This window comes from Anomaloglossus baeobatrachus, chromosome 8 (assembly GCF_048569485.1).
Source record: "Anomaloglossus baeobatrachus isolate aAnoBae1 chromosome 8, aAnoBae1.hap1, whole genome shotgun sequence".
NCBI lineage: Eukaryota > Metazoa > Chordata > Amphibia > Anura > Aromobatidae > Anomaloglossus > Anomaloglossus baeobatrachus.
In genome coordinates this window covers 68,315,502-68,339,046 of record NC_134360.1, presented here as the reverse complement: position 1 = coordinate 68,339,046, position 23,545 = coordinate 68,315,502, and the positions used below count along the sequence as shown (strand labels likewise).

Below are 23,545 nucleotides of genomic sequence, written 5' to 3'. Positions count from 1 at the left end.
GGAGACTTCAGAGCTGGGAGAAAGCAAGTTTGATTGGGATGACAACTCAGAGGACTGGTGTTTTTTGGATGCGGTACTTGAAGTGGCAGAGAGGGCACTTGTTGGACCACTTGAGATCCATTCAAGCATTTTCCTTTTTTGCCCATCATCTACCTTTGTTCCTGTTGTTCGTGTCCGTAACAAAGGGAGCACATCGGATTGTCCACGGTAAGTAGTAGACATCTTACTTTTGCTGGTAGATGGTCTATCTTCAGCAGATGATAATGGAGCTTTGCCACCTTCCCCACGGACAAAACCTTTTTTGCCTTTTCCACCACGCCTCTTCCCCTTTCCACCAGCATCTGTCATTTTGCCACTCATGTTGATTGCGACAAGATTGTGGACTGAAAATGTGGTAGTAAAAATTGAGAGGTGGTGAAGATTGCAGTGGTGGTCTAGCTTTATTAACAGCAGAATAATAAAGAATAAATATCCCTGACAATGCAACTTAGTTATAATTAGTTGTAGTGTGCAACGCAGGCAGACGCGCTCTGCAAATGTCTTTGCACTAGTGGGACTATAGCAAAGTCCAATAGCCACGTATAGGATGCCACTAGGTACACTGAGTGTTTGCTAGTATAATGGCTTGGTTAGAATGAGTTGTAGTGTGCAACGCAGGCAGACGCGCTCTGCAAATGTCTTTGCACTAGTGGGACTATAGCAAAGTCCAATAGCCACGTATAGGATGCCACTAGGTACACTGAGTGTTTGCTAGTATAATGGCTTGGTTAGAATGAGTTGTAGTGTGCAACGCAGGCAGACGCGCTCTGCAAATGTCTTTGCACTAGTGGGACTATAGCAAAGTCCAATAGCCACGTATAGGATGCCACTAGGTACACTGAGTGTTTGCTAGTATAATGGCTTGGTTAGAATGAGTTGTAGTGTGCAACGCAGGCAGACGCGCTCTGCAAATGTCTTTGCACTAGTGGGACTATAGCAAAGTCCAATAGCCACGTATAGGATGCCACTAGGTACACTGAGTGTTTGCTAGTATAATGGCTTGGTTAGAATGAGTTGTAGTGTGCAACGCAGGCAGACGCGCTCTGCAAATGTCTTTGCACTAGTGGGACTATAGCAAAGTCCAATAGCCACGTATAGGATGCCACTAGGTACACTGAGTGTTTGCTAGTATAATGGCTTGGTTAGAATGAGTTGTAGTGTGCAACGCAGGCAGACGCGCTCTGCAAATGTCTTTGCACTAGTGGGACTATAGCAAAGTCCAATAGCCACGTATAGGATGCCACTAGGTACACTGAGTGTTTGCTAGTATAATGGCTTGGTTAGAATGAGTTGTAGTGTGCAACGCAGGCAGACGCGCTCTGCAAATGTCTTTGCACTAGTGGGACTATAGCAAAGTCCAATAGCCACGTATAGGATGCCACTAGGTACACTGAGTGTTTGCTAGTATAATGGCTTGGTTAGAATGAGTTGTAGTGTGCAACGCAGGCAGACGCGCTCTGCAAATGTCTTTGCACTAGTGGGACTATAGCAAAGTCCAATAGCCACGTATAGGATGCCACTAGGTACACTGAGTGTTTGCTAGTATAATGGCTTGGTTAGAATGAGTTGTAGTGTGCAACGCAGGCAGACGCGCTCTGCAAATGTCTTTGCACTAGTGGGACTATAGCAAAGTCCAATAGCCACGTATAGGATGCCACTAGGTACACTGAGTGTTTGCTAGTATAATGGCTTGGTTAGAATGAGTTGTAGTGTGCAACGCAGGCAGACGCGCTCTGCAAATGTCTTTGCACTAGTGGGACTATAGCAAAGTCCAATAGCCACGTATAGGATGCCACTAGGTACACTGAGTGTTTGCTAGTATAATGGCTTGGTTAGAATGAGTTGTAGTGTGCAACGCAGGCAGACGCGCTCTGCAAATGTCTTTGCACTAGTGGGACTATAGCAAAGTCCAATAGCCACGTATAGGATGCCACTAGGTACACTGAGTGTTTGCTAGTATAATGGCTTGGTTAGAATGAGTTGTAGTGTGCAACGCAGGCAGACGCGCTCTGCAAATGTCTTTGCACTAGTGGGACTATAGCAAAGTCCAATAGCCACGTATAGGATGCCACTAGGTACACTGAGTGTTTGCTAGTATAATGGCTTGGTTAGAATGAGTTGTAGTGTGCAACGCAGGCAGACGCGCTCTGCAAATGTCTTTGCACTAGTGGGACTATAGCAAAGTCCAATAGCCACGTATAGGATGCCACTAGGTACACTGAGTGTTTGCTAGTATAATGGCTTGGTTAGAATGAGTTGTAGTGTGCAACGCAGGCAGACGCGCTCTGCAAATGTCTTTGCACTAGTGGGACTATAGCAAAGTCCAATAGCCACGTATAGGATGCCACTAGGTACACTGAGTGTTTGCTAGTATAATGGCTTGGTTAGAATGAGTTGTAGTGTGCAACGCAGGCAGACGCGCTCTGCAAATGTCTTTGCACTAGTGGGACTATAGCAAAGTCCAATAGCCACGTATAGGATGCCACTAGGTACACTGAGTGTTTGCTAGTATAATGGCTTGGTTAGAATGAGTTGTAGTGTGCAACGCAGGCAGACGCGCTCTGCAAATGTCTTTGCACTAGTGGGACTATAGCAAAGTCCAATAGCCACGTATAGGATGCCACTAGGTACACTGAGTGTTTGCTAGTATAATGGCTTGGTTAGAATGAGTTGTAGTGTGCAACGCAGGCAGACGCGCTCTGCAAATGTCTTTGCACTAGTGGGACTATAGCAAAGTCCAATAGCCACGTATAGGATGCCACTAGGTACACTGAGTGTTTGCTAGTATAATGGCTTGGTTAGAATGAGTTGTAGTGTGCAACGCAGGCAGACGCGCTCTGCAAATGTCTTTGCACTAGTGGGACTATAGCAAAGTCCAATAGCCACGTATAGGATGCCACTAGGTACACTGAGTGTTTGCTAGTATAATGGCTTGGTTAGAATGAGTTGTAGTGTGCAACGCAGGCAGACGCGCTCTGCAAATGTCTTTGCACTAGTGGGACTATAGCAAAGTCCAATAGCCACGTATAGGATGCCACTAGGTACACTGAGTGTTTGCTAGTATAATGGCTTGGTTAGAATGAGTTGTAGTGTGCAACGCAGGCAGACGCGCTCTGCAAATGTCTTTGCACTAGTGGGACTATAGCAAAGTCCAATAGCCACGTATAGGATGCCACTAGGTACACTGAGTGTTTGCTAGTATAATGGCTTGGTTAGAATGAGTTGTAGTGTGCAACGCAGGCAGACGCGCTCTGCAAATGTCTTTGCACTAGTGGGACTATAGCAAAGTCCAATAGCCACGTATAGGATGCCACTAGGTACACTGAGTGTTTGCTAGTATAATGGCTTGGTTAGAATGAGTTGTAGTGTGCAACGCAGGCAGACGCGCTCTGCAAATGTCTTTGCACTAGTGGGACTATAGCAAAGTCCAATAGCCACGTATAGGATGCCACTAGGTACACTGAGTGTTTGCTAGTATAATGGCTTGGTTAGAATGAGTTGTAGTGTGCAATGCAGGCAGACGCGCTCTGCAAATGTCTTTGCACTAGTGGGACTATAGCAAAGTCCAATAGCCACGTATAGGATGCCACTAGGTACACTGAGTGTTTGCTAGTATAATGGCTTAGTTATCAGTTGGAGTGTGCAGAGGACAAGAGGGTACAGTGGCAGGATTGTGGTGCTCTGGGTAGAGGAATGGAAGACTGCCTTTCTATTCCCTCCTAATGGTGAAATGCAGGTAGGAAATCCCTGACCTGGGCTACACAGACGCTGTTGCTGTTTGCAGGACCTGTCACCTATGGCTCTCTGACCCTGCCGGTTGGAGCCCTTAAAAGGACTGCTATAAAGTGCTCTCCCTAAGCTGTCTAACGCTGTGTATGCAGCGCATACAGCTGTATCGGCTATAGGACTCAGGAAGACGGAGCTGCGACAGTGATGTCTGACACCAAAGACGCAGAAGGCAGATAATGGCGTCCGTGAAGAAAATGTCCGGTTTTATAATGCAGGGACATGTGACATGCAGATCCTATCACACATGCCGTTGCTTCTCTGGCTCAAAGTCCACTTAGCTGTGTGTGTGTCTGGGATTGGCTGACATGCTGGCCCGCCCCACAAGACGCGCGCACTTAGGGAAGGAAGACAAGAAAAAAAAAAAAAAAAAATGGCGATCGCCATTATAGAAACAGCAGTGATCTGAAGGCGCTGTTCACGCACACTATACACTGAAATGTGATAATAGTTTGATTCACAGAGTGACTTACACTATTACAGCAGAAACCAAGCTATGATTTAGCTGTTTTTTGGCTGCTAGAACCGTTCTCGAACGTTTCTAGAACTACCGAGCTTTTGCAAAAAGCTCGAGTTCTAGTTCGATCTAGAACATGCCCCAAAATCACTCGAGCCGCGAACTGGAGAACCACGAACCACGAACCGCGCTCAACTCTAGTCAGGAGAAATAAAATGATCAGCTGGCAGTTATTTAAGGGCTACATTCCTTTATTGCTACTATGGAAAAACACATTACATAATTAGAAAAACGTTTAAAGCAGGTCAGTTTAACATATACTGCACTCCATATGGGCACGGAGCTGCCACATGCAAGTTACCATCATAAACACTAAAAAGGCTTTAATTGTAGCTATGACAACACTACATGCTGTGTTATGTTTAGAGTTGAGCGCGGTTCGTGGTTCGTGGTTCTCCAGTTCGCGGCTCGAGTGATTTTGGGGCATGTTCTAGATCGAACTAGAACTCGAGCTTTTTGCAAAAGCTCGGTAGTTCTAGAAACGTTCGAGAACGGTTCTAGCAGCCAAAAAACAGCTAAATCATAGCTTGGTTTCTGCTGTAATAGTGTAAGTCACTCTGTGAATCAAACTATTATCACATTTCAGTGTATAGTGTGCGTGAACAGCGCCTTCAGATCACTGCTGTTTCTATAATGGCGATCGCCATTTTTTTTTTTTTTTTTTCTTGTCTTCCTTCCCTAAGTGCGCGCGTCTTGTGGGGCGGGCCAGCATGTCAGCCAATCCCAGACACACACACAGCTAAGTGGACTTTGAGCCAGAGAAGCAACGGCATGTGTGATAGGATCTGCATGTCACATGTCCCTGCATTATAAAACCGGACATTTTCTTCACGGACGCCATTATCTGCCTTCTGCGTCTTTGGTGTCAGACATCACTGTCGCAGCTCCGTCTTCCTGAGTCCTATAGCCGATACAGCTGTATGCGCTGCATACACAGCGTTAGACAGCTTAGGGAGAGCACTTTATAGCAGTCCTTTTAAGGGCTCCAACCGGCAGGGTCAGAGAGCCATAGGTGACAGGTCCTGCAAACAGCAACAGCGTCTGTGTAGCCCAGGTCAGGGATTTCCTACCTGCATTTCACCATTAGGAGGGAATAGAAAGGCAGTCTTCCATTCCTCTACCCAGAGCACCACAATCCTGCCACTGTACCCTCTTGTCCTCTGCACACTCCAACTGATAACTAAGCCATTATACTAGCAAACACTCAGTGTACCTAGTGGCATCCTATACGTGGCTATTGGACTTTGCTATAGTCCCACTAGTGCAAAGACATTTGCAGAGCGCGTCTGCCTGCATTGCACACTACAACTCATTCTAACCAAGCCATTATACTAGCAAACACTCAGTGTACCTAGTGGCATCCTATACGTGGCTATTGGACTTTGCTATAGTCCCACTAGTGCAAAGACATTTGCAGAGCGCGTCTGCCTGCGTTGCACACTACAACTCATTCTAATCAAGCCATTATACTAGCAAACACTCAGTGTACCTAGTGGCATCCTATACGTGGCTATTGGACTTTGCTATAGTCCCACTAGTGCAAAGACATTTGCAGAGCGCGTCTGCCTGCGTTGCACACTACAACTCATTCTAACCAAGCCATTATACTAGCAAACACTCAGTGTACCTAGTGGCATCCTATACGTGGCTATTGGACTTTGCTATAGTCCCACTAGTGCAAAGACATTTGCAGAGCGCGTCTGCCTGCGTTGCACACTACAACTCATTCTAACCAAGCCATTATACTAGCAAACACTCAGTGTACCTAGTGGCATCCTATACGTGGCTATTGGACTTTGCTATAGTCCCACTAGTGCAAAGACATTTGCAGAGCGCGTCTGCCTGCGTTGCACACTACAACTCATTCTAACCAAGCCATTATACTAGCAAACACTCAGTGTACCTAGTGGCATCCTATACGTGGCTATTGGACTTTGCTATAGTCCCACTAGTGCAAAGACATTTGCAGAGCGCGTCTGCCTGCGTTGCACACTACAACTCATTCTAACCAAGCCATTATACTAGCAAACACTCAGTGTACCTAGTGGCATCCTATACGTGGCTATTGGACTTTGCTATAGTCCCACTAGTGCAAAGACATTTGCAGAGCGCGTCTGCCTGCGTTGCACACTACAACTCATTCTAACCAAGCCATTATACTAGCAAACACTCAGTGTACCTAGTGGCATCCTATACGTGGCTATTGGACTTTGCTATAGTCCCACTAGTGCAAAGACATTTGCAGAGCGCGTCTGCCTGCGTTGCACACTACAACTCATTCTAACCAAGCCATTATACTAGCAAACACTCAGTGTACCTAGTGGCATCCTATACGTGGCTATTGGACTTTGCTATAGTCCCACTAGTGCAAAGACATTTGCAGAGCGCGTCTGCCTGCGTTGCACACTACAACTCATTCTAACCAAGCCATTATACTAGCAAACACTCAGTGTACCTAGTGGCATCCTATACGTGGCTATTGGACTTTGCTATAGTCCCACTAGTGCAAAGACATTTGCAGAGCGCGTCTGCCTGCGTTGCACACTACAACTCATTCTAACCAAGCCATTATACTAGCAAACACTCAGTGTACCTAGTGGCATCCTATACGTGGCTATTGGACTTTGCTATAGTCCCACTAGTGCAAAGACATTTGCAGAGCGCGTCTGCCTGCGTTGCACACTACAACTCATTCTAACCAAGCCATTATACTAGCAAACACTCAGTGTACCTAGTGGCATCCTATACGTGGCTATTGGACTTTGCTATAGTCCCACTAGTGCAAAGACATTTGCAGAGCGCGTCTGCCTGCGTTGCACACTACAACTCATTCTAACCAAGCCATTATACTAGCAAACACTCAGTGTACCTAGTGGCATCCTATACGTGGCTATTGGACTTTGCTATAGTCCCACTAGTGCAAAGACATTTGCAGAGCGCGTCTGCCTGCGTTGCACACTACAACTCATTCTAACCAAGCCATTATACTAGCAAACACTCAGTGTACCTAGTGGCATCCTATACGTGGCTATTGGACTTTGCTATAGTCCCACTAGTGCAAAGACATTTGCAGAGCGCGTCTGCCTGCGTTGCACACTACAACTCATTCTAACCAAGCCATTATACTAGCAAACACTCAGTGTACCTAGTGGCATCCTATACGTGGCTATTGGACTTTGCTATAGTCCCACTAGTGCAAAGACATTTGCAGAGCGCGTCTGCCTGCGTTGCACACTACAACTCATTCTAACCAAGCCATTATACTAGCAAACACTCAGTGTACCTAGTGGCATCCTATACGTGGCTATTGGACTTTGCTATAGTCCCACTAGTGCAAAGACATTTGCAGAGCGCGTCTGCCTGCGTTGCACACTACAACTCATTCTAACCAAGCCATTATACTAGCAAACACTCAGTGTACCTAGTGGCATCCTATACGTGGCTATTGGACTTTGCTATAGTCCCACTAGTGCAAAGACATTTGCAGAGCGCGTCTGCCTGCGTTGCACACTACAACTCATTCTAACCAAGCCATTATACTAGCAAACACTCAGTGTACCTAGTGGCATCCTATACGTGGCTATTGGACTTTGCTATAGTCCCACTAGTGCAAAGACATTTGCAGAGCGCGTCTGCCTGCGTTGCACACTACAACTCATTCTAACCAAGCCATTATACTAGCAAACACTCAGTGTACCTAGTGGCATCCTATACGTGGCTATTGGACTTTGCTATAGTCCCACTAGTGCAAAGACATTTGCAGAGCGCGTCTGCCTGCGTTGCACACTACAACTCATTCTAACCAAGCCATTATACTAGCAAACACTCAGTGTACCTAGTGGCATCCTATACGTGGCTATTGGACTTTGCTATAGTCCCACTAGTGCAAAGACATTTGCAGAGCGCGTCTGCCTGCGTTGCACACTACAACTAATTATAACTAAGTTGCATTGTCAGGGATATTTATTCTTTATTATTCTGCTGTTAATAAAGCTAGACCACCACTGCAATCTTCACCACCTCTCAATTTTTACTACCACATTTTCAGTCCACAATCTTGTCGCAATCAACATGAGTGGCAAAATGACAGATGCTGGTGGAAAGGGGAAGAGGCGTGGTGGAAAAGGCAAAAAAGGTTTTGTCCGTGGGGAAGGTGGCAAAGCTCCATTATCATCTGCTGAAGATAGACCATCTACCAGCAAAAGTAAGATGTCTACTACTTACCGTGGACAATCCGATGTGCTCCCTTTGTTACGGACACGAACAACAGGAACAAAGGTAGATGATGGGCAAAAAAGGAAAATGCTTGAATGGATCTCAAGTGGTCCAACAAGTGCCCTCTCTGCCACTTCAAGTACCGCATCCAAAAAACACCAGTCCTCTGAGTTGTCATCCCAATCAAACTTGCTTTCTCCCAGCTCTGAAGTCTCCATCAGCCCTGCACAGTATGGTGGAACTGAGATGGCTGAGTCTGCAGAGCTGTTCAGTCACACTATAGCCTGGGAATCAGAGGTCTGCTCCCAAGCTACAGTGAGTACAGAACAGGAAATGGTCTGCAGTGATGCCCAGAACCTTTGTGACTCAGATTCAGGCCGTGAGGACCAAGTTTCTGAGCATAATGTTGACCCTTTGTCACAAACTGTAACACCTGTGGTTATAGACAATGAGGAACATACTGATGAAGATGAGACGCAGATACCCGATTGGGATGACAACTTAAATATTCCGTCAGGGCAAGAAGAGGCTCGGTCTGAGGGGGAGGGGAGTGCAAACACAACAATTGATGATGACGTTCTAGATCCCACCTACTGTCAACCCCCAGTCAGGCACTCGAGGAGGTCAACAGAGGCGGTGGAGGAGGATGCAACCGACGACGAAGTTACCTTGCGCCTTCCTGGACAGAGTCGGAGCACTGGTAGCACGTCTACAACTGCATCCTCAGCCACCACTCTGCCTATGAGCATTATTCGGGGTGGATCAACAGGTCGCATGGCCTCTAAGCCTTGCCTAGCCTGGTCCTTTTTTCACATCGAAAAAGATCGCCCAACTCATGTGATATGTAACATTTGTCATGATTCTGTTAGTAGAGGTCAAAACCTCAGCAGTTTGACAACTTCTTCCATGAATCGTCACATGACTAAATATCATAAGTCCCGGTGGGAAGCTCACCGTGCTGCAATGCGGCCTAGTGGAGCGAACCATCCACCGCCCGCCCCTTCCACTGCATCCGCGCGCTCTTCATCTTCTAGGACTGTGGGGACAGCTGCCACACCTGTTTTTCCACGCAAAACTTCCACCACTGTAACCGCAACAGGCAGTTTGCTTGTAAGGTCGTCAGTTGGTTTGGAAGGGGAAACAAGTGAGTGTGTACAGCTCTCTCAGACATCGATAGCACCAACGTTGGATGAAGGCAACATCATGTCTCCGCCTGCACTTTCCTCACAAACCTGCATTTTTCAAGGGACACCCTACTCAACACCGTCTACACACAGCAGCCAGATCTCTGTCCCTCAGATGTGGTCAAATAAAAGGCCACTTCCTCCGACCCATGACAAAGCTAAGAGGTTGACTCTATCCCTCTGTAAGCTGTTGGCTACCGAAATGCTGCCTTTCCGCCTAGTGGACACACAGGATTTTAGAGACCTTATGTCTGTCGCTGTGCCCCAGTACCAGATGCCTAGTCGCCACTACTTCTCTAAGAAAGGTGTGCCCGCGCTACACCAGCATGTCGCACACAACATCACCGCTTCCTTGAGAAACTCTGTGTGTGAACGGGTGCATTTCACCACCGATACTTGGACCAGTAAGCATGGACAGGGACGTTACATGTCGCTGACTGGGCACTGGGTAACTATGGTGATAGATGGTGAAGGGTCTGCTGCACAAGTCTTGCCGTCCCCACGACTTGTGTGTCAATCCTCTGTCTGTCCAAGTTCCGCCACTGCTTCTGCATCCTCCACCTCATCTGGGTCCTCCACCTCCGCCCCAAGCCTGCCTGGTCAGGCCACCAGCGTTCTCACTGCGCAGAAGGAATCACGCACCCCTCATTACTATGCTGGCAGCAGAGCGCAACGGCATCAGGCGGTCTTTAGCTTGACATGTCTTGGTAATAAGAGTCACACAGGTGAGGAGTTGTGGTCAGCTTTGCGGTCCGAGTTTAATAAATGGTTGTCTCCACTCAAACTGCAGCCTGGTAAGGCCGTGTGCGACAATGCTGCAAACCTGGGTGCGGCACTTCGCCTGGGCAAGGTGACACACGTACCTTGTATGGCTCACGTGTTGAACCTTGTCGTGCAGCAATTTTTAACACACTATCCCGGCCTAGATGGCCTTCTGAACAGGGCACGAAAACTGTCAGCTCACTTCCGCCGTTCAAGCGCCGCAGCAGAGCGACTTGCATCGCTCCAGAAGTCTTTCGGCCTGCCGGTTCATCGCCTGAAATGCGATGTGGCGACACGCTGGAATTCAACTCTCCACATGTTACAGCGACTGTGGCAGCACCGCAGAGCCCTGGTGCAATACGTCATGACGTATAGCCTGGGCCAACGAGATGCAGAGGTGGGGCAGATCACCCTGATGGAGTGGTCTCAGATCAAGGACCTATGCACCCTTCTGCACAGTTTCGACATGGCGACGAATATGTTTAGCTCTGACAATGCCATTATCAGCATGACGATTCCAGTCATTTACATGCTGGAGCACACGCTAAACACTATTCGGAGTCAGGGGGTGGGACAACATGAAGGGGAGGAACTACAGGAGGATTCATATGCGCAAGGGACAACAACATCACGAAGGTCCAGACGTTCATCATCACCAACGCAGCAGGCATGGGACCATGGGGGACAGGGATCGACAAGGGCGCATAGTAGCAGGCGAAATGTTGAGCAAGGTGCAGGAGAACATGAAGAAATGGAGGACGAACTGTCCATGGACATGGAAGACTCAGCGGATGAGGGAGACCTTGGTCAAATTTCAGTTGAAAGAGGTTGGGGTCAGATGTCAGAGGAAGAAAGAACGGGTAGCACCTCTATGCCACAAACACAGCATGGACTTGGTCCGCATGGCTGCGCAAGACACATGAGTGCCTTTTTGTTGCACTACCTCCAACATGACAGTCGTATTGTCAAAATTAGAAGTGATGATGACTACTGGATTGCCACACTATTAGATCCCCGGTACAAGTCCAAATTTTGTGACATAATTCCAGCCATAGAAAGGGACGCACGTATGCAGGAGTATCAGCAGAAGCTGTTACTAGATCTTAGCTCGGCTTTTCCACCAAACAACCGTGCAGGTGCAGGGAGTGAATCTCCCAGTTGTAACTTGACAAACATGGGACGGTCTCGTCATCTTCAACAGTCTACCCGTACCAGTAGGACCTTTTCTGGTGCCGGTAACAGCAATTTTATGGAATCTTTTCATAATTTTTTTAGACCCTCTTTTGCAAGGCCACCAGAGACAACAAGTCTGACACATAGTCAACGGCTGGAGAGGATGATACAGGAGTATCTCCAAATGAACATCGATGCCATGACTGTGCAACTGGAGCCTTGCTCCTTTTGGGCTTCAAACCTACAAAAATGGCCAGAGCTCGCAACTTACGCCTTGGAGATTTTGTCGTGTCCAGCTGCCAGCGTTGTCTCTGAACGTGTATTCAGTGCTGCTGGGTGTGTGCTGACAGATAAGCGCACGCGTCTGTCCAGTGACAATGTGGACAGACTGACGTTCATCAAAATGAACAAGTCATGGATCCAGAAGGAATTTACTACCCCTGTGTCATCCTGGGGAGAGTAAATGCTTGTGGATTTGGAATGTGCTTGATGCAAATCAAAACATCCTGTTTGCAACTAGGGCCCAAGTGCTGCCACTGATGTGGTGGGTGTCTGTGTGGCCCAATTTTTGGAAAAAAGGGAGACTCCGCTTGGAGTAACCCTTGCTTGCTGTGTTTTTAAAAGAAGCCAAGATGAACAGAGCTGGGATCAGGAAAGACTTTGCTACCTACCCCGGTGTCATCCTGGGGACGGATAAGAATGGCGTATTTTTGAATGTGCTTGATGCAAATCTAGCTGTGAAGTGTACAACTGGGGCACAACTGCTGCCACTGAATGGGTGGGTGTGTGTGGGGCCCAATTTTTGGAAAAAAGGGGAGACTCCGCTTGGAGTAACCCTTGCTTACATTGTTTTTAAAAGAAGCCAAGATGAACAAGTCATGGGTCAGCAAAGACTTTGCTACCTACCCCAGTGTCATCCTGGGGACGGCTAAGAATAGCGTATTTTTGAATGTGCTTGATGCAAATCAAAACATCCTGTTTGCAACTAGGGCCCAAGTGCTGCCACTGATGGGGTGGGTGTCTGTGTGGCCCAATTTTTGGAAAAAAGGGAGACTCCGCTTGGAGTAACCCTTGCTTGCTGTGTTTTTAAAAGAAGCCAAGATGAACAGAGCTGGGATCAGGAAAGACTTTGCTACCTACCCCGGTGTCATCCTGGGGACGGATAAGAATGGCGTATTTTTGAATGTGCTTGATGCAAATCTAGCTGTGAAGTGTACAACTGGGGCACAACTGCTGCCACTGAATGGGTGGGTGTGTGTGGGGCCCAATTTTTGGAAAAAAGGGGAGACTCCGCTTGGAGTAACCCTTGCTTACATTGTTTTTAAAAGAAGCCAAGATGAACAGAGCTGGGATCAGGAAAGACTTTGCTACCTACCCCGGTGTCATCCTGTGGACGGCTAAGAATAGCGTATTTTTGAATGTGCTTGATGCAAATCAAAACATCCTGTTTGCAACTAGGGCCCAAGTGCTGCCACTGAATGGGTGGGTGTCTGTGTGGCCCAATTTTTGGAAAAAAGGGAGACTCCGCTTGGAGTAACCCTTGCTTGCTGTGTTTTTAAAAGAAGCCAAGATGAACAGAGCTGGGATCAGGAAAGACTTTGCTACCTACCCCGGTGTCATCCTGGGGACGGTTAAGAATAGCGTATTTTTGAATGTGCTTGATGCAAATCTAGCTGTGAAGTGTACAACTGGGGCACAACTGCTGCCACTGAAGGGGTGGGTGTGTGTGGGGCCCAATTTTTGGAAAAAAGGGAGACTCCGCTTGGAGTAACCCTTGCTTGCTGTGTTTTTAAAAGAAGCCAAGATGAACAGAGCTGGGATCAGGAAAGACTTTGCTACCTACCCCGGTGTCATCCTGGGGACGGTTAAGAATAGCGTATTTTTGAATGTGCTTGATGCAAATCTAGCTGTGAAGTGTACAACTGGGGCCCAAGTGCTGCCACTGAAGGGGTGGGTGTGTGTGGGGCCCAATTTTTGGAAAAAAGGGAGACTCCGCTTGGAGTAACCCTTGCTTGCTGTGTTTTTAAAAGAAGCCAAGATGAACAGAGCTGGGATCAGGAAAGACTTTGCTACCTACCCCGGTGTCATCCTGGGGACGGATAAGAATGGCGTATTTTTGAATGTGCTTGATGCAAATCTAGCTGTGAAGTGTACAACTGGGGCACAACTGCTGCCACTGAAGGGGTGGGTGTGTGGGGCCCAATTTTTGGAAAAAAGGGAGACTCCGCTTGGAGTCACCTTGCGGTGTTTTACATGACTTTAGAAGGGCGTGCCATGCCTATATCTGTGTGTCCTCCTCTTTTTCCTTGTCCAGCTGTTTTGTTTTCGCATGAGTACATGTCCTTGTCACTTTCCCATGTGTTTGTGTTGTGTTGTGAGTTGTTTGTCACCTTTTGGACACCTTTGAGGGTGTTTTCTAGGTGTTTTACTGTGTTTGTGATTGCCTGCCATTGTTTCCTATGGGCTCGAGTTCGGTTCGTCGAACGTTCGACGAGCCGAACTCGAGCCAGACCCCCCGTTCGGCGAACCGCCTCGAGCCGAACCGGGACCGGTTCGCTCATCTCTACTCCTGACCCCTATATTTATTCATATATTTTTTTTTTATCCTCAATAGTATACCAATACTCGTTAACGACACACCAGAGAGACCCTCAACTTAAGCCTGCTTTACACAAGTCGACCGATCGTGCGATTTCACGATCGATCATACCCACCACCGTCGTTTCTGCGTCACGGGCAAATCGCTGCCCGTGTTGCACAAAGTCGTAAAACCTCCGTCACACGTACTTACCTGCTGAGCGACCTCGCTGTGGGCTGCGAACATCCTAAAGGGGGAGGGACGTTCGGCGTCACAGCGACATCAAACAGACGCCGGCCAATAGAAACGGAGGGGCGGAGATGAGCGGGATGTAAACATCCTGCCCACCTCCTTTCTTCCGCATAGCCGCCGGGAGCCGTGGGACGCAGGTAAGCTGTGTTCATCGTTCCCGGGGTGTCACACGGAGCAATGTGTGCTGCCCCAGGTACGACGAACAACCGGTGCCATTTTAATTAAACAATTTTTTAAAACTGAGCGACTAGTACACGACTCACGATTTGTGAGCGATTCTGCGTCGCTTGGAGGTGTCACCCGAGACGACGTCGTGAACGATGCCGGATGTGCGTCACGAAAACTCGTCTCGTGTAAAGCCCGCATAACAATGACAAAAGTCAAATTGGGGAAGAAGATGATAAATTTCCATATTCAGATCTGGCTAACAGCAGAGGTTAAGCATCCCAAGATAATAGTGGTGCCCCCGCTCCACGTTGGCTTTCCCTGTATGGCCCTATCAAAATAACCAAATGGGATAGCTGTGTCGCCCAGGGCTATGGGGTAGTCTGTCCCGGGCCGTATATGTACGAGGATGCAGTGTCACGGTTGTGTAACGGCTGATGCCCGGTTCCGTGACCCTGGGGACGCTTTTTAAAAAGGAATATGTACAGGGGAGACAGAGTTTATATTGTGAAGCCACTTGCACGTTGCGGTTATGGTGATGAAACTGCCGCTGCACAGTCGGTTACTGCTGGGGCTGATGGTGATGGCAGCCTGGATGGTAGGCCTTCCGCAAGCAGGGCTGCGCCCCAGGGAGTGAATGGTGGGATCCGGCGCAGAAATAAGGGAGACCACACGATGGGGATGCAGTGCTGCAGTGATGTTGAACTGTGGCTCTGAGGACATCTGGTGCAGACCTCTGGTCTCTTTTGTCCCAGTGCCGGTTTGGTGATCTGGTAGTCTCCTTCCCTGGAACCTCTCACTGGTTGGTGGAACCCCATAGCTTGGAGCGGTTGTGGGTCCCTTACTTTCTGTCGGCAGTCTCTTGTCCATACAGCGGGCAGTGCGAACCCTGTAGGGTCGGTGTACTGTTACAGTCCCTGGCTCAATCTTTACTGCTGGTGCCCCCGGATTCTTTGGGTCAGTGAGGTCCGTGAAGGTACCCTCACTGTGCAGGTGTTTGTCATGTTGCCTGAAGCTGTCGCCTGACCTAGGGGCCTGTGCCCTGTTGGTGCTCTGGTTCCAGAGGTACCTGGCTGTACCCTCCCTGGCGACCACCCTCCTATGCCACCTAGGTCACTGTTACACGACCCCGTCTGGAGACACGTCTGTCCCCTTCAACTGTCACTACCGGACTCCTCTGTTGTTCTCTCTGTCCCTTCCCACCGGGTTGTCGGCTAGTGGACTGGACTGGCTCCACCTCTGTGTGGCCATCCATTGGGTCCCTGACTAGTCAGTCACCCCTTATTGGGAGTGGGAACTGGGGATGACATGTGTTTTTGGTGGTACCGGCACTGGTCTTCCAGGTCCCTGGGGGTAGACCCTGCATCTTTGTCAGGATGCAGTACCTACTAGTACCCTGATGGGTTCAGGGGCGCTACAGATACACTCGGGATTGTATGGGGCATATAGAAAACAGAAGCCTACAGCATGGACATATTAAAGTATCAGTCTTAAATTCAGAGACAAGAATAACGAAATTATGTAAAAATTAGTTACCGAGGTAGAAAAACACTCTGACGTATAGAATATTATTATCGTGAAATGATCAATCTGGTAAAGAATCCTAAAAGGGGGTTAATTTCCTCCTGATCAACTTTGGGAGGTGCCAGAATGAATTCTCATTTCTTTTAAATGGTTGTTGCTTTTTTTTTTTTTTCTTCCCATTTTGTCCTCTGGTCTGGGTGTCACACTAGGTTTAAGGGAAATAAGGAGCGAATAGGGGAAAAGGAGGGGAGTGGGAAGCCCTGTGTCTAGGGGAGGGGGAAGCCCTGTGTCTAGGGGAGGGGGAGTTGGTGACCGCTGATATAATGTTCCACACCTATGAGCTGAGCAGGATACCTGGCCCTGGCTAAACCTGAATTGGGCCCTAGTTAATAAGGGTAGGATGAGCACTAGTGAACCCCACTAAGCTCTAAAGAACACACAGGGAAAAGCAAACAAACAATATCTCCAAGATGACTTAAGGCCCCGTCACACACACACGACGAGATCGCTAACGAGATCATTGCTGAGTCTCAGTTTCTGTGACGTAGCAACGATCTCGCCAGCGATCTCATTATGTGTGACACCTATGGTCTGGACCATTTTCTTCAAAGGCGATGTCCTGCTGGGCAGGACGCATCTGTGTTTGATGCCTACCAACAACGTCCTATCAGGGTCCCACCGCCGCCGAGATCGTTATACAGGTCGCTCATCATTACTGCGTCGTTGGTAAGGTCTGACTGTGTGACATATCACCAGCGACCTCCCAGCGACCTCCCAGCGACTTACCAGCGATCCTTATCAGGTCGTATCGTTGTCGGAATCGCTGGTAAGTCGTTGTGTGTGACTGGGCTTTTAGAGAGAGGAACCGCACATGCGTTTCTCCAGATGATTACAAGCTGTTTGCAATTTGGACCATATAGAAATTTATCTTTATCACCAGCAGCATACCAAGGGGACATGCAGGTATATGAAGACACGGAGTAAACCGTAACAGTGAAGACTCACAAAACACCATTCCCACCCCAGAGGAAAGGATGGAATTTCAAGGAGCAGTTTGTGCACCCAAACGCAGTGACTGTCTGCAGCCGGACACCACAGGGCTGTCTATCAACCGTGACACATCCTTGACACTAGTTACAACTGGGAGACTTTTGTTGTAGTCAGTTACCTTAGAGACAAACACTAGAGAGTGAAAAGTAGGTTGTGTGTGTGTGTGTGTGTGTGTGTGTGTGTGTGTGTGTGTGTGCGCAACATGTTCGATATATTTTTAATGTTTTTATTTTCTAATTGTAGATTTATTTGTTTTTGTTTTTGTTGTACATGGTATCAAGAGATGCAGCCTCAGAAATTGCTGTCATTCAATTTTTCCAGAAACAGATGGAGGGTATAGGATTATATTCTGTTTTTGTTTCCTCACTGGTTGTGGGTGCAAAGTTCACTGGATTATTCATTTCATGTGTAATAAACTATAAATGGCGAAGTCAGTGAAGTGAAAGTGAAACTTTTTTGGATTCGTTGAGTTGCACACAATGCAGCAGTTTACTGTTCTGATCTATGGTTCCCTTTTTATGTTTTTTGGTTTATAGACTATAGTATCTCATACATTACAGTATAAAGGACATTTTTAATTTGTCGTTATTTTTTTTTAAAAAAAAAATTTAAATTTTGAGGCCCGAAGAACTGTTTATCCAACCAGCGAGTATTTACAGTCCATAGTGAATGACGGTTACCAGCTAGAAGTTCTTGTTTGAACAGTAGATTTGGAATATATCAAGAGGATAATGTATGTTCACCAACTTCTAGCCAGAATAGAGAAAATATATAAAGTTTTTTTTTTCTGGCATTTTAAAATTTTATGATCTATCTTTGGGAAAGTCACTCATCTGATATCCAACTTTTGGCACCCCCCCCCCACCCACCTTCAAATTAAATTACTTAATCTTACTAAGGATAATGTGATGTTACTGTGATGCCCTGGGCAAGCCAGGGGTCACAGGTAATGACACCACCACACCCTACACCCCGGATAGGTACACCAAAGCTAAACCTTAAATCCTTGTTGCCTTCCTCCAGGGGCTGATGTCCACACCAGGGGGTGGGCCAGGCGGTTGGCTCCGCCCACCGAGGAGTTCCCAGTCCTGGAGGCGGAAAAACCAGGCAGTTTTAGTGAGAGTTGAGTTTGAGAAGGAAGTGGTAGAGGAGCAAGTGAGAGGAGTTGAAGTGAGGGTGAAAGTGACAGTTTGGAAAGCCTGAAGTTGGTCCGGGTGTGTGCCCCGGACTGAGACAGCAAGGTTAGCAGACGGCGGTGACAGTCTGCAGTGGAGGCTGATCGGAGTTGCCGTAAGGACCGTGGACGGGTGGTGGCCCGGCGGTACCGGACCGGTACACAAGGAGAAGCCAGCACCATTGGCAGGGGCCTTTCGGACCCCGGCAAGGCTAGGAGTCGCCGTGAATTTGCCAAATCCATCAGTGAAGGGGACCTCCTGGGTCTCCAAACAACTAAGTCCCGATTGAAGGCAACCGTCCAACCCTATGCGAGAGACACCGCCACCGCCAAGGCACCAGTTTCTCAGGGCCAGCGCCTGCGGGCAAAGAGGGGCTCCTCCGGCCCATATCCAAGTCGGGGAGCGGGTTACCGGTGGGAATCCATCGCTACCAACAGTGAACTTAGGTGCAGGAAAAGTGACAGTTACCGTTAACTACCGGGGAAAAGAAACAGCAGCCGTCCGTGGGAACCGTCTTTCCAGCCGTGTGTTTTACCGAGAACTGTGTCATTGTCTCAGGCTGAGTGAGTACCACCGTGCCGTGAGGCACAGCGCTGCCCCCGCGTCCCTCATCCTACACCTCCTCGCTGGGCCCCGGGACAACCCACCCCTACCCACGGAGGGGAGAACTAACAACTCTGCTGCTCCCTGTCACCGCTCCCGGGATCCCCATTCAGAGCAGCGGTGGTGTCCACACAATCACCACAACCGTGGGTGGCGTCACGGACAATAAATCCCCAATACCAATCCCCTTTTCACTCACGGGCGAGGAGCGCCGCTCGAGTCCCCGGGATCCGGCCCATCGCTCGAGCCACCAAGCAGCAGAGGCCGCAGCAGCAGCGGCAGCCGGACCCGAGCAGTGGGAGAGCGCAGCGTCCCCTCCTCCGCCCGCGACATTACTTGATGGCAAAGAGAACTAGGTTTCATGGAGGGGGCCCCAAAAGTTATACCCCAACTGATATGACCACTTTATATACCTGTAAATAATTTATAAAAGTGATCAATGCACATTAGTATGTCCCATAGGTGCAGAACGGTTATTCCTGCAATGTTTAGGACGCATGCAAATGTGATCATTTTATAAATATTTGCTGAATTTTGGAAATGGACGGGATAAGATCTTGTATCATGAGGTTTGTATAGCTTTGGTGAATAGTGAATGATGAGATTATAATATATATATATATATATAATATATATATATATATATATATATATATATATATATATATATATATATATATATATATATATATATATATATATATATATATATATATATATATATATATATATATATATATATAAATAAACAACATGGCAGAGTCCAGCAATATCTGATTCTGGACCGTGAAGAAGGCGGATTTTACCGCTGAAACGCGTAGTCCTATCTGCGCTATTTTCCTGCGATAATGCTGTTCTGAATTGCTTGGACCATTATATTTTAATGAATTTATGAATAAAAAGGAAAAAAAATTTTAACAGCATCCTGGATTCCTCACGTTATTGCTGGACTCTGCCTTGTTGTTGTTCACATTTGTATGGATGGACTCCTACGTCCTGATCCGGGCACAACGGAGTTAACCAGGTGAGCTGAGGATCCAGGTGATTCACAGGAGTGAGCTGGTCTACATTGTTGGACTCATAGATATAGATAGATATATATTACGAATGTGTTACTACAACAAATGGCGGCTTGCTCACTTAATGTCTAATATATTGTTTCTGTTTTAGTGTTGGTTGAATGGGAAATCTTCGTGCTGCACTGATGTTACAGGCTCAGCAACCAAATCCTGCAATAACCACGGGTAGTTCACATGCTGATATGAGCGTCCAGGAGAAAAACCATGAAGGTACAAGTATAGGACTAAATAATAAAACTTTGGCATAGCTATTTCTTTTATCGTATAATTTACAGTTAATGAAATACATGTGTGCCGCCCCGTGCTTGGCAGCCGAGCCGCTCGTATCCGGACCTTCAGTGGGTGGGTCGAGGGTCTCTGGACCCGGGGGTCCTGCGGTCACTCTGATCGAAAAGGGGTTGGCGGTGTGGGGATGTAGGTTTACGGCCGGAGCCGTGTTTAAGTTCGAGACACCACTCACTGGATGTGGTGAAGGTGGACACCACCACTGCAGTTACGGGGCACCCGTGGGAGATGTTGCACAGCAAGTTTTTAACCAATCCGTGGGTAGGGATGGTGGCCCGGGATCCGTTGGGGGAGTTGGGCGGTGCAGGGAGATTGGCGGCCGGAGGGCACTGATGTATTCACTATTAGTAAACACACGAGTCTCTGGTAAACCAAGGTGATGGTCGGTGCCCGCAGCTGGCTGCAGTCTGGTCCCCCACCCAGTTGGTGGTCTCTACAAGAGCAGGTAGTCCACCATCACAAAACAGGTGCGGGAGAAAGGCAATTTCAGGAGTCCGCTCCCCGGCTTGTGGTTGCCTGAGGAGCCCTTTGCCCGCAGACACTGGCCAGTGGGATCTCTCTGCCGTGGCGGTGGCTTTCTATCCCCCTCATTGGGCTTTTGCCTTCAGTCGGAACTTTGGGTGGGACAGGACCTTTTAGTCCTTGCCGCAATCAGTTAATTAGCTAGCCCCCAGTAGCTTCTGGACCTAGCTTCAGGGTCTGAGTACCCCCCTTTTGTGCTTCGGTTTCAGAGTTGGTTCCCCAGGTCGGTAGCGGAGGGCCACTACCCTGTCCCGGTCCACCACGGTTCCACCGAGCCGTCTTCCCGGCTCCTGCAGACAGAGGCCTCCGTCTGCCTCCTAGCCAAAGGTACCCGGGCTCGTACCCTGGCACTTGTCAGTCTGCTACAGGCCTGTCACATAGGCCTGACCTCCACTGAACTCTCGAACTGAACTACTGTCTTTTCCCGCCTCAGGCCATCCGAATTCCTCGGTGGGCGTGTCCAACCACCTGGCTCCGCCCCCTGGTGTCCCCATCAAGCACTGAGGGGGGGGGGGGTGACTAGGGTCTTAAATCTTTGGCTGCTGTCACCTTGTTAGGGCCCCGCATTACACCAGTCTCCTATTTGTGACTACCTGGCCCGGCCAGGGCGTCACACATGCAATTGTGGATATACAGTGGAACCTCGGTTAATGAGTAACTCGGTGTATGAGTATTTCGATATACGAGCAAAGCTTGCTGTAAATTTGTAACTCGGTTTACGAGCAAGCTTTGCCGTATGAGCAAATACTCACCGCACACACTTCCGGTTCCATACATACGGTTCCATACATCCACCGCGCTCTAACACGCTCATGCAGTCCACGCACACGCACCCGCGCACACACATTTTGCGCACCTTACCTTTTGTTCCATCGCCGGTCTCCTGGATCTTGCAGTTCGCCGGTACAGGATGTGTATCTGGTAACCATTGCGACGAGGGAGGAACTTCGACTGCCAGCCGCTACTCAAAGGCAGCGCGCTGACCAATCGGAGGCAAGTGGCTAATTCCTTTGACGTCAGCGCGCTGGCGGCGGAAGTTCCTCAATCGATATACGTCCTGTACATTCCGATATACATCCTGTAGTGGCGAACTACAAGAAGCGGGAGGTAAGGTGTGTGTGTGTGCGTGTGTGCCTGTGTGTGTGCGTGTGCGTGTGTGCGTGTGTGTGATATGGCACAATAAAGGACCAGGATGGGACATTGAACAAGTTGTGGAACGAATTGTCTGCATTGCAATGATTTCCTATGCTTTGCTAGACTAGTAACTTGGTTTACAAGCACACTCCCAGAACGGATTGTTCTCGTAAACCAATGCTAACTTTGTTAGAATATACAAAATGTAAATGTATGGCTTAAGCTGATGTTCTTGGTGGAGACTACAGGAAATTTGGAGGTTATGGTCAGCCTCATTGCATACCATTTTTCTATAGGTTTCTCCTGGGCAGCAGATTGCAAATTGTCAGTCTTTGTTTAGTTAAAGGGGTTATCCTTGGCTTTGCATATTCTTTCCTATGGGGCTAAGAACTTAGACAGGTAGTTGCCTTTTCCTCCCAGTGCACCAGTCTATGCCAGCACAAAGCGGTCATGGACCGTTTTTGCAGCGTCCGGTGACATCACATTAACAGAGCTGCCGCTTCTCTTCTGCTCTGTTGACGTTGCACCACTATTGACAGCCGGCTGGCTGCCTCATAACTGTGGAGAGCCTGCTGTCAATAGACCTGAAGAGGAGGAGCTGCTCTGTTGCTGTCCGGTCAACTTAGGCTATGTGCGCACGTAGCGTTCTGTCCCTGCAGACATTTCTGCAGCGATTTTTGAACAGCACACGTGTGCTTCAAATCGCTGCAGAAACAGTCCGTAATGAAAAAAAAAAGGCGATTTCATGCGTTCTGGATGCAGCCCCTCCCATAGACAGAGCGGGGGATGCAGGCAAAGCGCAGGAAAGAAGTGACATGTCACTTCTTAGAACGCGCGCTTCGGGCAGCAGCCGAAGCGCTGAGCTCTAACACGCCACGTGCGCACGGCTCCTGCCTAATCTTCATAGATTGTGCAGGGGACGCAGGACGAATGCAGTTACGCTGCGGTGCAGATCGCAGCGTAACTGCATGCAATTACGCAACGTGCACACACAGCCTAAAGCTGCAGACGTCGCAGGAACGGTTAGTGACTTTTTTTGTGCTGACAGAGAATTGGCAACTACCTGTCTGTAAGTTCTTGGTTAATTTTTTTTTCCTCTGGGGCCAAGTCCCAGATAACACATTTTTTTTTTTAAGGGGTATATCTGGTACTTAAAAAAATAAATAAATAAAAACTAGCTGGTAGGTAGTTGCTACCTGCCTGTTGTGGCCTGCACCGGTCTCCAGCTATACAGCGGCTTCTCATCCGCTCTGCTCTGTAGACAGGATTCTGATTGACAGCTGGCTCTCCGCTGCCTAAATGGTGGAGTTGGCTGTCAATCAGCATGACTTCAGCAGTCCCGCCCCATCTACAAAGCAGAACAGATGAGAAGCCTTTCCTATTTAAAGGGAGTCTGTCGCCAACTTTTTGCTATCCGATCTGAGAGCAGCATGATGCAGGGACAGAGACCCCGATTCCACTGATGTAACAGTTTTGCTATAATTTTGATAAAATCTGTTTAG

At 48.2% G+C, this 23,545-nt stretch overlaps 1 protein-coding gene across 1 annotated transcript in view; it reads left to right on the top strand.

Moving 5' to 3' along the window:
- SFMBT1 (Scm like with four mbt domains 1) overlaps positions 1-23,545 on the top strand; it is a 182,669-nt gene that overhangs the window by 48,850 nt on the left and 110,274 nt on the right. The window contains exon 2 of the mRNA XM_075322086.1: positions 20,194-20,312. Coding sequence (XP_075178201.1) covers positions 20,204-20,312 — 109 coding nt within the window. The 5' untranslated portion in view covers positions 20,194-20,203. The remainder of the gene's footprint in view (positions 1-20,193; positions 20,313-23,545) is intronic.